General features: G+C 45.8%; 1 protein-coding gene across 1 annotated transcript in view; it reads left to right on the forward strand.

The window, feature by feature from the left end:
* The first annotated feature begins 2,573 nt into the window (after positions 1-2,573).
* The window catches only part of DNM1 (dynamin 1), a 77,991-nt gene continuing 66,717 nt past the window's right edge, over positions 2,574-13,847 (forward strand). Inside the window, exons 1-5 of the mRNA XM_070955673.1 lie at positions 2,574-2,638; positions 4,009-4,212; positions 6,093-6,191; positions 9,521-9,681; positions 12,348-12,490. Coding sequence (XP_070811774.1) covers positions 4,041-4,212; positions 6,093-6,191; positions 9,521-9,681; positions 12,348-12,490 — 575 coding nt within the window. The 5' untranslated portion in view covers positions 2,574-2,638; positions 4,009-4,040. The remainder of the gene's footprint in view (positions 2,639-4,008; positions 4,213-6,092; positions 6,192-9,520; positions 9,682-12,347; positions 12,491-13,847) is intronic.

Genomic DNA, 13,847 nt, shown 5'->3' on the forward strand with positions numbered 1-13,847 from the left:
TTTAGGGACTTTCTGCCCCGTGGATCAGGAATTGTGACCCGACGCCCCCTGGTTCTGCAACTGGTGAATGCCACGACTGGTACGTGAATTTTGTTTTTAATCCTCTCTCTTCGTCACAACACACAAAAATTCAAGTCAGGGTACTGTGACGTAGGCCCAAGTAGTTGTTACCAGACACAATCTGTCCTAAACAAACATATTTTATTAGAACAGCTGAGATTTACCTCATTCTCAGCTTAGTCCAAATTAATTCCAAAACAAAGTCCTTCATAAACAGTCCTTCCGCCTTATCACAAACCTTTGTCTTCTTTGTCACCCTGCCAAAGGCTTTTCTTGGCAAAGACCCATGAAGTTCAGAAACAAGAGATGCCAACTGGAAACAGATTTAGCAATGTTGCTTTCCTACAAAGAGCCCAAGAGCCTTTGTTGCTCTTGTAAGTCTTCTGGGAGGGGCCAATCATCTCCTGGCCTTACTCCTGAGTTGTCCTTTTTGCTTTAGCTGCTCTTGCCTTCTGGCAGCTCTTCGCATGCGTGCACTAGGAACAGGCTCCTCCTGTTCCTCTGCCTCTCTGCTGTCTGACTCTGGAGGCTCCGGAGTCTGCGCATCGCTCCCAGATGGCCCTGGTCCCATCTCTGCCTCTGACGCAGAGTCCTTGTCCGGGCCTTCCCCTGACTCCAGGACTGGCCCATTGTCCTCCCCAGCCGACTCCACTGCCAGCTCCGCAGGCTGCTGGTGGACCACAACACAGGGGTGGGAGAGAGAAGACTTTCTGGGAACTACAATCTGATGTGTAATCTTCCTCTAGGGTTACTCAGTCCAAACCAATTTGCTTTGCCCACAAGGAGGAGAAAGTGGTGAGGGGGGGCAGGGGTGAAATGCTACCGGTTTGCACTGGTTCGGGCTAACCGATCGTGATAAAAAGCTACTGATTCGTCCGAACTGGCATTTCCGAAGATCAGCTGGGCCGCACGGTTTATATTTGCTAGAAAGCAGGAAATCTTGATTTAAGATCTCCCCGTCCATGAACTGTGCCTGAACTAGGTGGCTCAGTGGCTAAGACACTGAGCTTATCGATCAGAAAGGCCGGCGGTTCGAATCCCTAGTACAGGTCTCCTGCGTTGAGCAGGGGGTTGGACTAGATGACCTCCAAAGTCCCGTCCAACTCTGTTACTATTACCTCTTCTTTGCACCCAGGAGTTGCCACTTTCTGTTGTCTTCTCCCAACTCCTCTTTTTCTTTTTTTTGTTAAACTTCAAGTTCTTTATTTTTTATTTTTTACAAACTTTTAACAAGCTCATGAATTAATTAGGGCATCTTTCGGAAACTTGACACTTATCATGTGTGAAAAATGTGGCACCATTTTGATAAAAATAAAATAGTATTAATCGTATTCGTTTCATTTAACCACCTTATATCATTCTAGTAATAATGTACATATTTTTATTAAGTTATAATCTTTCATTACTTAGTTATTCAATATTTCAGTGTGTCACTTTTATGCCCAATCACCCTGTTCTAAGTATCATACCTTTTAATACAAATAGAATATTATGGATCATATTTATTACATTTAGCAAGCTTATATAATTCTAATAATAATGCAAACATTCATGATCTTCCATTATTTGTTTGTTCATCTTATAATCCTTCGTTATTTAGTTATTCAGTATTTCAGATATGTTATTTTTATGTCAGTCCCCATCTTCTGCATGTCATACATTTTAATACAAATAAAATATTTTGAATCATATTTGTTACATTGAACAAACGTACGCGTATTCATCTCGAATTATAATCTTTCATTATTTATTTAATCAATAGTTCAATACATTATTTTTATGCCAGTCGCCACGTTATTTAAGTATACTTAGTCATACCGTCATTCAAAATCTAATTTCCCCGCTTATGATTACTTCTCCTTATTATATAAGAATATATGTATATTCTATTAATTCCCTTCTCTCTAGTTTCTATCCCTATTCTAACTTTGATTATGCCACCGGCCCCATCCAGGGGTGGGCTTCAAAAATTTTAACAAGGGATTCTGTGCCCTGTTGCTGGGTGGGTGTGGCCATGGTGGGCGTGGCCTAGTTGTCCTCCTGCACCACAGTGGGGGGAAGGGGTGTTTTTGCCCTCCCCAGGCTCCAGAGGCTCTCCTCGAGCCTTAGGAGGGTGAAAATGGCCTCCCCAGGCTCCAGAGGCCCTCTGGAGGCCGGAAATGGACCTGAACTTCCGGTAGGCCCGTTTTTCACCTTCCCCAAGCCTCCGTGCACAGCCTGCACTTACATGCATCCAAAACGGGATGCGTGGAGACTCCTGGGAGGGGAGGGGCAGGGTGGGCAGTGCCAGCCAGGAGTAGGATTTGAGGGTTCTCCAAACTGCACAGAATCTTAGCTAGAGGTTCTCCCGAACCCCTGCGAACCCCCAGCAGCCCATCCCTGGGCCCATCTCCTAATCGTCTTCTAACCATCTCCTCCCTTCCTCTAGAATATGGCGAGTTCCTACACTGCAAAGGGAAGAAGTTCACGGACTTCGAGGAGATACGTGTTGAGATCGAAACCGAGACCGACAGAGTCACCGGCTCCAACAAGGGTATCTCCTCCGTCCCAATCAACCTACGTGTTTATTCTCCGAACGGTAAGTTGTGGAACGTATCAAGTAGAACTCCACAATCCCATTTTTGGGTGGTGGTGAGAAGGTCTTGGATTTTGAGAATACTTATTTAAGGTGGAAACAAAACTTAACAGAGAAAAGAACCTACCATTGAAGCTTATCATGATATGGCTTGCTTGGGGTTGACAAATTCTCAATTCCCCATCCCACCTTGATAGCAAGTTATTCTACTTGAGGTTGTTGTGGCCCGTCAGCAGCCTGTGCAGTTAACAGCTGATTCCGACAGCGAGGAGGCTGGTGTGCTGTGCCAGCAGCCTGTGCAGCTGGCACTCGAGTCAGACAATGAGGAGGCTGGAGAAGATGTGGTGCCAGAGGCGGGGATTCAGCCAGGGCCTTCAGAACCTCCAGAAGCTCCCATAAGTGAAGAGGACGAAGAGGAGGAGCCTCTTCTCGATGCACGGGCGTACAGAGCTGCCAAAAGGCAGGAGTGGCTCCTCAGGAGGAGGTCTCCTCGAGAGTAAGGCTTGGGGCTAATTGGCCGCTCCCTTAGCCTATTTAAGGAGGAACGCCGACTGAAGCAATTTGCAGGGAACAACTTCATTCACTCTCCTTCGCGTCCTGATCTTATTTCTCTGCAAATTGTTTCTGGGCTTTCTGCCAACCATAGTAAGATTACGATTATTTATTCTTGTAGGCTGTTAAGAAAGTTAATTAACAGCCTTTGTTTGAAAAACACTGATTTAATTTAGTAAACTAAGGTTTGTACAGACTTTGTGTGTGCTGCGTTCTTTGGGGTCCGTAGCTGGGGCAGAACAGAGATTTCTTTCCAGCTTCATATGGCTGTCCATCTCTTTGTTCTGACCCAGCTCTCCAAACACTGAAGTGAACTCAAAAGATTCCTTCATTAGGAGCGCCAGCAGCCCCAGCAAAAAGTTTCTCTCTCACCGCAGGCTAATAAGTCCATCCGGCAGGGAGATGTCTGCCACGTCTATTCATCTCCGCCCCCTGTCTTTTATCCCCAGAGCTAGGATGGGGCTTCATTAACAGCGGTGGCTCTTCCATCCCAAGGACTGGCCCATAGATTTCCACTGCTCTCCTCTCCTCTGCCTTCTGTGCATCCGTGCGTCAGGCACTGGACCCAGCTGTTCCTCCTCCTCCTCATCAGCCACCTCCAGACCTGGAGGCTGTTGACTCTCCATCTGAGGGCTGACGGACGGGCCCAGGCTCCACCTCTGTCTCTCTCTCTCTGCCAGCTCCATTCCCTCTTCCCCCTCGGAGCTCTCAGTTGCCTTGATGCTGATCCTGACTCCCACGCTTCCTTCTCCTCCTCTGATATGGCTGATGGAGGGGCCGGTGGCTGACAGTCCACAACACTCTTCCTCTTCTTTCTTTAGTCCTAAGTCTGACTCTGGTGGACCTTCCTGGGATGACCAAGGTTCCAGTTGGAGACCAGCCACCAGACATCGAATTCCAGATCCGTGAAATGTTGATGCAGTTCGTCACCAAAGAAAACTGTCTTGTCCTTGCGGTCTCTCCAGCCAACAGCGATCTGGCCAATTCCGATGCTCTTAAGATTGCCAAAGAGGTTGACCCTCAAGGTAAGGATCGACCTTAGGATTTTGGACCTGGGTCTGTCGGTTTCTGCAAACCAATTTCTTTTTGTCTCCTGAATTATGAATGATTGCAAAGGGATCCAGGAATAGGAAGAAAAGAAGTTGGATTCAAGATTATTCATTTATCAGATGTATAATACATCTCATATAAAGTCGTACCTTTGAACGCAAACTCAGCATGAGAAATGGCCATAACCATAGCCCTTAGACTTATATACCGCTTCACAGTGCTTTACGGCACTCTCTAAGCGGTTTACAGAGTCAACCTATTGTCCCCAACAATCTGGGTCCTCATTTGACCCACCTCGGAAGGATGGAAGGCTGAGTCAACCTTGAGCTGGTCGGGATCGAACTGCTGGCAGTGGGCAGAGTTATCCTGCAATATTGCATTCTAACCATTGTGCCACTATGGCAAGGAAGGAAGGAAGGAAGGAAGGAAGGAAGGAAGGAAGGAGAAATGAGAGGAAGAGAAAGAAGGAAGGGAAGTAAGCAATAGCACTTAGACATATACCACTTCACAGTGCTTTTCAGCCCTCTCTAAGCGGTTTACAGAGTCAGCCTCTTGCCCCCAACAATCTGGGTCCTCATTTGACCCACCTCAGAAGGATGGAAGGCTGAGTCAACCTTGAGCTGGTCGGGATCGAACTGCTGGCAGTGGGCAGAATTAGCCTGCAGTAATGTATTCTGACCACTACGCCACCACTCTCTGGTATATGAGGATGCAGAAGAGAAAAGCACAACAGGATTGGCAGGGAGAAGTGAGGCCATGTGTGTAGAGTACACCATGATGGGTGTGACATCTCTGTGGAGTACGCTAGACGTTTAAGAAGAAAGCAAAGGTCAGGATTAACCCAATCTCCAACAAGCTCAGAGAGCAAGGATGTGCCAGCTTGAAATTTGGATGAACAACCCAATTATAAATGCCAGAAGAATGTCATATTTCTGTGGTTTTTAACAGTCAATGGAAGTATCCAGTGTAACAGCAAATATAAGAATGATTATGCTGCGTGTACAGCAAAAAATAAGGATGATTATACTGGGTTTATCAGTAAAAGTAAGATTATGTTGGGACCAACGGTAAAAACAAAGATGATTATGTTGGGTGAAACAGTAACTACAAGGATGATTATGCTGGGATTAGCAAAAATGAAGATGTTATGTTGGCAGTAACAGCTAAAATATTGTTTAAATATTGACAATAATTGTAAGGATTTGAATATTCTTTTTTTTTTATTAAACAAAAACATAAGACAAAAATACTTACAAACATGTATACATAACGACAATACCAAAAAAAAGAATATTTGAATATTCTTAAGAACACATTCATCTAAACAAAAAGAAAAGAAAATTGAAATGATATTATGCTAGGACTTAAAGATTTAAGTAACGGGTTTTTGGATAACGGTACTGGTAAATAGATAGAATTTAGGGAAATAATTGAGTAAAATATTAAGTTATTTGAAAATGTAAAACAATATGTTGGGATAAATAGTAAAAAAGAAGATGTTATATTGGGAGTAATAGTTAAAATATTATTTAAACACTGATAACAATTGTAATGATTTGAATATTATTAAGAATACACTTAACTAAACTTATTTTTTATTTTTTCTTTATATTTTATAAGATGGTAATTTGTGGAGGTGTGAAAAAATTGGTTGTTTTCTTGCAGACGTTTCATGACCAAATTTGGTAACATCATCAGGCTAGGTGGAGGTTGTGCTCTATCCTGATGGTAGATCTTTGCTCTCTTCTGAATGGGAAAGTCTAGGCTTTATGGTGGAATGACTCCACCCAATGCATTGCCCGTAACTCTCTTCTTAGTCATTCAAAGATTGTCTGACTTGCTTGTGACCTAACAGGCCAACGTACCATCGGAGTCATCACCAAGTTGGACCTCATGGATGAAGGAACCGATGCTCGTGATGTTCTGGAGAACAAGCTGCTTCCATTAAGGAGAGGTAAAGGTCCTTTCCCTTGTTATCTTAGACTAGAATAGAATAACAGAGTCGGAAGGGACCTTGGAGGTCTTCTAGTCCAACCCCCTGCTTAGGCAGGAAACCCGACACCACTTCAGACAAATGGTTATCCAACATCTTCTTAAAAACTTCCAGTGTTGGAGAACTTCTGGAGGCAAGTTGTTCCACTGATTAATTGCTCTAACTGTCAGAAAATTCATCCTTAGTTCTAAGTTGCTTCTCTCCTTGATTGGTTTCCACTCGTTCCTTCTTGTCCTGCCTTCAGGTGCTTTGGAGAATAGCTTGACTTCCTCTTCTTTGGGGCAGCCCCTGAGATATTGGAAAACTGCTATCCTGTCTTCCCTGTTCCTTCTTTTCACTAGACCAGCCATGCCCAGTTCCTGCAACCGTTCTTCATATGTTTTAGCCTCCCGTCCCCTAATCCTCTTTGTGGCTCTTCTCTGCACTTTTTCTAGAGTCTCCACATCTTTTTTTACATTGTGGCGACCAAAACTGGATGCAGGATTCCAAGTGCGATCAAGGCATCATAAAGTGGTATTAACACTTCCTGTGATCTTGATTCTATCCCTCTGTTAATGCAGCCTAGAACTGTGTTGGCTTTTTTGGCAGCTGCTGCACACGTCTGGCTCCTATTTAAATGGTTGTCCACTAGGACTCCAAGATCCCTCTCACAGTTACTACTATTGAGTGAGCTACCACCTGTGCTGTACCTGTGCATTTTGTTTTTCTTGCCTAAGCCTCTTTTCATTTCTCTGCCAAATCTTGCTGAAAACTTGCAGTTTTCCCAAACACGATAATTCCAGCTTGTAAAAAAAAATCAGACTGCCCAGATTCCACTGAGAATTCATTCCCAACAAGCTTGTCAAATTCCTTCCCACTTATTGTCTATCTTTCTCTTTGTCTATCTTTATCTTTATCTTTTATTAGATTTGTATACCGCCCTTCTCCTTTCGGACTCAAGGCGGTGAACAGCCAATATAAAAACATTTGTACACAAAAGTTAAAATAATTTTTTTAAAAATAATTAAATGAAATTTGGCCCATAATTTAAAACATTTCAATTAAAAATCAGTATCAAATGTTAAAACCAACTTGGAATCAGGCCAGCCCGGCTAACTGAAAAAGTAAGTTTTTAGGGCCCGACGAAAAGTCCGGAGGTCTGGGATCACTCGTATCTCTGGGGGTAGATCGTTCCAGAGAGTAGGTGCCACCACATATATATAAAAGACAAACAGTTAAGTCATTTCTTCTTAGATGCCTCAATTCTTTTATACCGTCTATTTCTAGGAATCTGGGAATTCTTTGATTAGCATCCTGTTGTTTTGAAGAAGGAAAAAAGAATCCATGTTCTCATTTTTCCCTGATAGAATTAAAGTTGAGGGAATATAGCAGAATTTCCTGGATGGCTTCTTATCTTCATTCTTTGATAGATGCTAACGGGAAGGAAATGATTTCCGAGGCATCCTGTCCATTGTTAAAGAGGGGAAATACACACAATTGTGTGTGGCCTCAGATTCTAGTTTCAAATCCTCTCCTTTTTCTGCCCAGCCTTCCTGCTAGGGTTCATACAATCTTAGCGCCTGATTTATTCTGATTTATTGGATTTACGCAAACTTGGAACTGTCCCAAAGATGTTGGAGTGTTGAGAACATGACATCTTTAAAAAAAAAAAAAAAAAAGCTGGTGAGATTCAAACTTGAACGAGACGGGCTGCAAATAAATTTGATCAACAGACCATTCTCGGCATTGACAAAATCCCCATCGGTCAATTGCAGAAGGCAGCTTTGTTTGGAACGGCTTACATCCTGCGAGGAGACCTTTAATCCCATCAAACATCCACATCCGTCTCTCCCAGGTCTTCGGGAAAGATGTGATAGGTCGTCAGGAATGCCAAATGCAGCCTGAACATCCGGCTGACTGCGACGAACAATAATTTGATATCGATGGAGATTCTCAATCATCCAGGCCAGGATTGTCCCAAAGGTGCTCTTTTCAAGAGGCAACGGGACTTTCTTTGAAGGCGTTTGGCTTCTCATCCAAGAAACTTCTTCAGCTCTGACTGGATGGTGAGGAATGGAAGGATTTATACTCTTTGCAGACAGCTGGTCATTTGCATCCTTTTAGAGAGTCATTGAGGCCACTTGGAGGTCTATCTGTGTCCTCAGGATCACTTGAGTGGTGCAAATGGGTGGTTGAGCCTTCTGGGAACTGTTCTTCTTGGAACTTCTTGGAACAGTTCATTTGCACCACTCAGGGTACCCTGAGATAAACCTCCGAGTGCTCTTAATGACTTGCTAAAAGGATGCAAATGACCAGCTGTCTGCAAGGAGTACAAATCCTTCCATTCCCCACCATCCAGGCAGAGCTGAAGAAGCTTCTTAGATGAGAAGTGAAAACATCTTCAAAGAAAAACCGGAAAGTCCAATTGCCTCTTGAAAAACGCACCTCTGGGACAATAATTTGATGATGATGATAACAACAACAATGTCAGGTTTCGATGCTATCTCAAAATAAATGAATTTCCAAACTGCCGATCTTTAAGGAAATTTTCTCTTTATTCGAGCACAGCAATCTGATCCTGGCTCTTTCACAGTCAGTACTGACCTTTGCCCCCCAATCCCTCCCTTTCCGATCCCCAATTCTCTGCTTCTCATTGGCTATCTTCCAAGTCACTTTCCTGATCCCTTCTTCATCAGATCACAGGAATGTCTCCCCCCCTCTCCTATCTCCGAGGAGACAGAATCTTCAAAGGGATTTAGTAGGCAAAAGTTCAAGCTTCTCCCCTCATTATTATATGTCAGTGCTGGGACGCTGACAAACAACAGGGGTGGGCTTCAAAAATTTTAGCAACCGGTTCTCTGCCTGGTTGCTGGGTGGGGATGGCCATGGTAGGCGACCTCCTGCACCACGGTGGGGGGAGGGGCGTTTTTGCCCTCCCCAGGCTCCGGAGGCTTTTCTCGAATCTCTGGGAGGGCGAAAACTGCCTCCCCAGGCTCTGGAGGCCCTCTGGAGGCCTTCCCAAACTTCCAGTAGGCCCGTTTTTTGCCCTCCCTGAGCCTCTGGGCGTGCCCTGCATTTACCTGCATTCAAAACGGGCCGCGTGGGGACTCCGGGGAGGGGCGGGGTGGGCGGGACCAGCCAAGAGTGGGATTTGGGGGTTTTCCGAACTGCAGAGAATCTTCGCTAGAGGTTCTCCCAAACCCCCAGCAGCCCACGAACAACAACAACAACTTAGACACTTCTCCATTTTGTAATTTTGGAAGATAGCATTTCCAGGTGTTTCTCCTCTGATGTCTGATGTCCTTCCGTAGGTTACATCGGGGTGGTGAACCGCAGCCAGAAGGACATCGATGGGAAGAAGGACATTCAGGCAGCTTTAGCAGCTGAACGCAAGTTCTTCCTCTCCCACCCAGCGTACCGGCACATGGCGGACCGTATGGGCACTCCCTACCTGCAGAAAACTTTGAATCAGGTAACGTTTTCCTGCAGAGCTGCCCGAGTCCCAGAAATCTGCCCATTGGATTCTGTTCTGATCCAAGAGCACGAAGCAGATTCCTTGTCCCGACAGAAAATCCCTTTTTATGAAGTTACTGTGAATTCCTCTCATTCACATCCAGCAAAGTCTTTCAAGGGTGAATTTATAGTCACAGACCTTATCCGGCTTGGAGAGCTGCCAGGCCGATATCTTCAAAACTTGGCCAGGAGTCTTGGAGAGTCACGAACCAATTAAGCAAACTAATTGTCTCCTGCAAACTCCACTCCCCTTTCGCTCCTCTTTTATTCCCACTGGGAGGGGCCATTCATCGTCCACCTGTGTGGCCTTACTCCCTAGTCGACCCTTGTTCTTTAGCCGTTCCCTTCATCTGGCAGCTCTGCGCATGCGCACACTGGGAACAGGCTCCAGCTGTTCTTCTGCCCCACTGATGTTCGACTCCGAAGGCAGCTGACAACTGTCAGACGGCCCTGTCCCCCTCTCTGCCTCAGACGCAGAGCCCTCATCAGAGCCTTCCCCAGACTCCAGGACTGGCCCATGTTCCTCTCCAACCTCCTCACTGTCTGAGTCTGCCACCAGCTCCACTGGCCACTGGTGGGCCACAATAGATTCAAAGTCCTCACTTTACAACCGTTCAAAGTTACGACAGACACCCCCCCCCCACATACCCCCAAAGCTATTTACAACCTGATTCCGAAGTTACGATGGCCACAGGCCCCCTCCCCTCACCCCATGGTCACGTGATCGCATTTCGGGGGCTTGGCAACCGGCTCACCTTTATAGCTGTCTGCAGCATCTCGTGGTCACCTGTCCGTGATTTTTGATGGTTTTTTTTTTTTTGCTGGTTTCCGGCATTTGCTTCCAGTTTCCAGCAAAAAACAACAATCCCACACCTGTTAAATAAAATAGACACACTTAATAGCAATAGCACTTAGATTTATACACCGCTTTGCAGTGCTTTTACAGCCCTCTCTAAGCGGTTTACAGAGTCAGCCTCTTGCCCCCAACAATCTGGGTTCTCATTTTACCCACCTCAGAAGAATGGAAGGCTGAGTCAACCTTGAGCCGGTCGGGATCGAACTCCTGGCAGTGGGCAGAGTCAGCCTGCAATACTGCATTCTAACCACTGCGCCACAATGGCTCATGGAGGGAGGGAAGGAAGGGAGGAAGGAAGAAAGGAAGGGAAGGGAAGGAAGGAAGCTAAGGAAGGAAGGATGATAAGGAAGGAAAAGCAATAGCACTTAGACTTATACACCGCTTCGTGGTGTTTTACAGCCCTCTCTAAGCGGTTTACAGAACCAGCATATTGCCCCACAACAATCTGGGTCCGCATTTGACCCACCTCGGAAGGGTGGAAGGCTGAATCAACCTTGAGCTCATCAGAATCGAACTGCTGGCAGTGGGCAGACTTAGCCTGCAACACTGCATTCTAACCACAGTGCCACCACAGCTGATAGATGACAGACAGACAGCAATAGCACTTAGACTTATATGCCCCTTTGCAGTGCTTTTCAGCCCTCTCTAAGCGGTTTACAGAGTCAGCCTCTTGCCCCCAACAACCTGGGTTCTCATTTTACCCACCTCGGAAAGATGGAAGGCTGAGTCAACCGTGAGCCAGTCAGGATTGAACTGCTGGCAGTGGGCAGAGTTAGCCTGCAATACTGCATTCTAACCACTGTGCCACCACGGCTCTTAGAGAGATAGAGAGATAGATGGATATAGATAGACACTGTAAATAGATAGATAGATAGATAGATAGATAGATAGATAGATAGATAGATAGGATGAGATAGATAGATAGATAGATAGATAGATAGATAGATAGATAGATAGATAGATAGATAGAACGAACAAGCACTTAGATTTATATGCCGCTTTATAGTGCTTTGCAGCCCTCTCTAAGTGGTTTACAGTGTCGGCCTATTGCCCCCAACAATCTGGGTCCTCATTTTACCGACCTCGGAAAGATGGAAGGCTTTGAGTCAATCTTGAGCCAGTCAGGATTGAACTGCTGGCAGTGGGCAGAGTTAGCCTGCAATCCTGCATTCTAACCACTGTGCCAGCATGACTGTTAGAGAGATAGAGAGATAGATGGATATAGATAGATACTGTAGATAGATAGATAGATAGATAGATAGATAGATAGATAGATAGGATGAGATAGATAGATAGATAGATAGATAGATAGATAGATAGATAGATAGATAGAACAAGCACTTAGATTTATATGCCGCTTTATAGTGCTTTGCAGCCCTATCTAAGTGGTTTACAGAGTCAGCTTATTGGCCCCACAATCCGGGTCCTCATTTTACCGACCTCAGAAGGATGGAAGGCTGAGTCAACCTTGAGCCTGGTGAGATTCGAACTCGCAGTAATTGCAGGCAGCCGGCAGGCAGCAGAAGTAGCCTGCAGTACTGCACTCTAACCCCCTGTGCCACCACGGCTCCTGTTAGATAAAATAGACTCACTTAATGACGGTGGAATTTCCTTCCTGTGTCGTTTGCCTAACAACCACCGCGGAAAAAGGCCTCTTAAGACGATCAAGACTTGTCCAAAGCGTGAAGCTACTGAAGGAAGGAGGAACCTATTAAAAATAGGATTTTGGCTAGGATTCTGATCCCCATTTTCGCTTCTGTTGTGTGCAGCAACTGACCAATCATATCCGCGACACGCTGCCAGGCCTGAGGAACAAGCTCCAGTGTCAGCTGCTGTCGATTGAGAAGGAAGTAGAAGAATACAAGAATTTTCGTCCGGATGATCCTGCCCGCAAGACCAAAGCTTTGCTCCAGTAAGTCCGACGTTGTATTGATAGGTGAGAAGACGGGACGAAGTAGGAACTTTGTAGGCCAATCAAGGCAGGGGTGAAATCCAGCAGGTTCGGCAGAACCGGTAGCAGAAATTTTGAGTAGTTCAGAGAACCGGTCAATAAACCACTTTTGACTGGCCCCAGAGTAGGGTGGGAATGGAGATTTTGCAGTATTCTTCCCCTGCCATGCCCACCAAGCCACGCCCACAGAACCGGTAGTAAAAAAAAAAATTGAATTTCACCACTGAGTCAAGAACGTTCCATAAAAGTTCCATCAGCCCAGACTATGGACTATAATGGGTGTCAGCAATCTGGGGCTCCGGAGCCGCATGTGGCTCTTTGGGCCCTCTGCTGTGGCTCCCTGTTTGGGTGATCCCACCACTGGCTGGCCCCGCCCCTCGCCCTCCCCTCCCAGTCAGTCCTCGCCTGGTCTGAGAAGGTAAGGGCGATGGTGCGGGATGGAGAAGCAGCCAGGGCAGAGAGAGAGAGAGATACAGAGAGAGAGGGAGAGAGAGAAATGTCAAAAGGGCTTTGCGGTTCCCGGTGTTTTTTAACAACTGGTTCTCTGCCCTAATGACCGGCTGGGTAGGCGTGGCTGGTGGAAGTGAGTGACATTGAGTTGGCCACGCCCACTCAGGTTTTGTGGCTCCCGGTGTTTTCTTTTCTGTGGGAAATGAGTCCAAATGGTTCTTTTGAGTGTTTAAGGTTGCAGACCCCTGAATTATAAGCAGAAGGTTAGGGTTCCGAAAGTAAGGCCACACCTGGAGTGTGGCATCCAGTTTTGGTCACCATACTATAAAAAAGATGTGGAGACTCTAGAAAGAGTGCAGAGAAGAGCAACCAAGAGGATTAGGGGACTGGAGGCTCAAACATACGATGAACGGTTGCAGGAACTGGGCATGGCTAGTCTAGTGAAGAGAAGGACCAGGGGAGACAGGAGAGCAGCCTTCCAATATTTGAAGGGCTACCACAGAGAGGAGGAAGGGGTCAAGCTATTCTCCAAAGTACCCGAACGCCAGACAAGGAATAATGGATGGAAACTGACCAAGGAGAGATTCAACCTAGAAATACAGAGAAATTTTCTGACAGTGAGAAAAATCAACCGATGGAACAGAAGTTGCCTTCAGAAGTTGTGGGAGCTTCATCCCTGGAAGCTTTCAAGAAGGGACTGGACTGTCATCTGTCAGAAATGGTGTAGGGTCTCCTGCTTGGGCAGGGGGTGGGACTAGATGACCTACAAGGTCCCTTCCAACTCTGTAAATCTGTTAAGGTCCGTCAATGTTCTTGGAAACCAAGTGGAAGCTAGAGCAGATATTTCCACCATAACCATCTCTCTCTC

Source organism: Pituophis catenifer, unplaced genomic scaffold, assembly GCF_029215685.1.
Source record: "Pituophis catenifer annectens isolate HBS135680 unplaced genomic scaffold, rPitCat1.0.hap2 SCAF_17, whole genome shotgun sequence".
NCBI classification, from domain to species: domain Eukaryota; kingdom Metazoa; phylum Chordata; class Lepidosauria; order Squamata; family Colubridae; genus Pituophis; species Pituophis catenifer.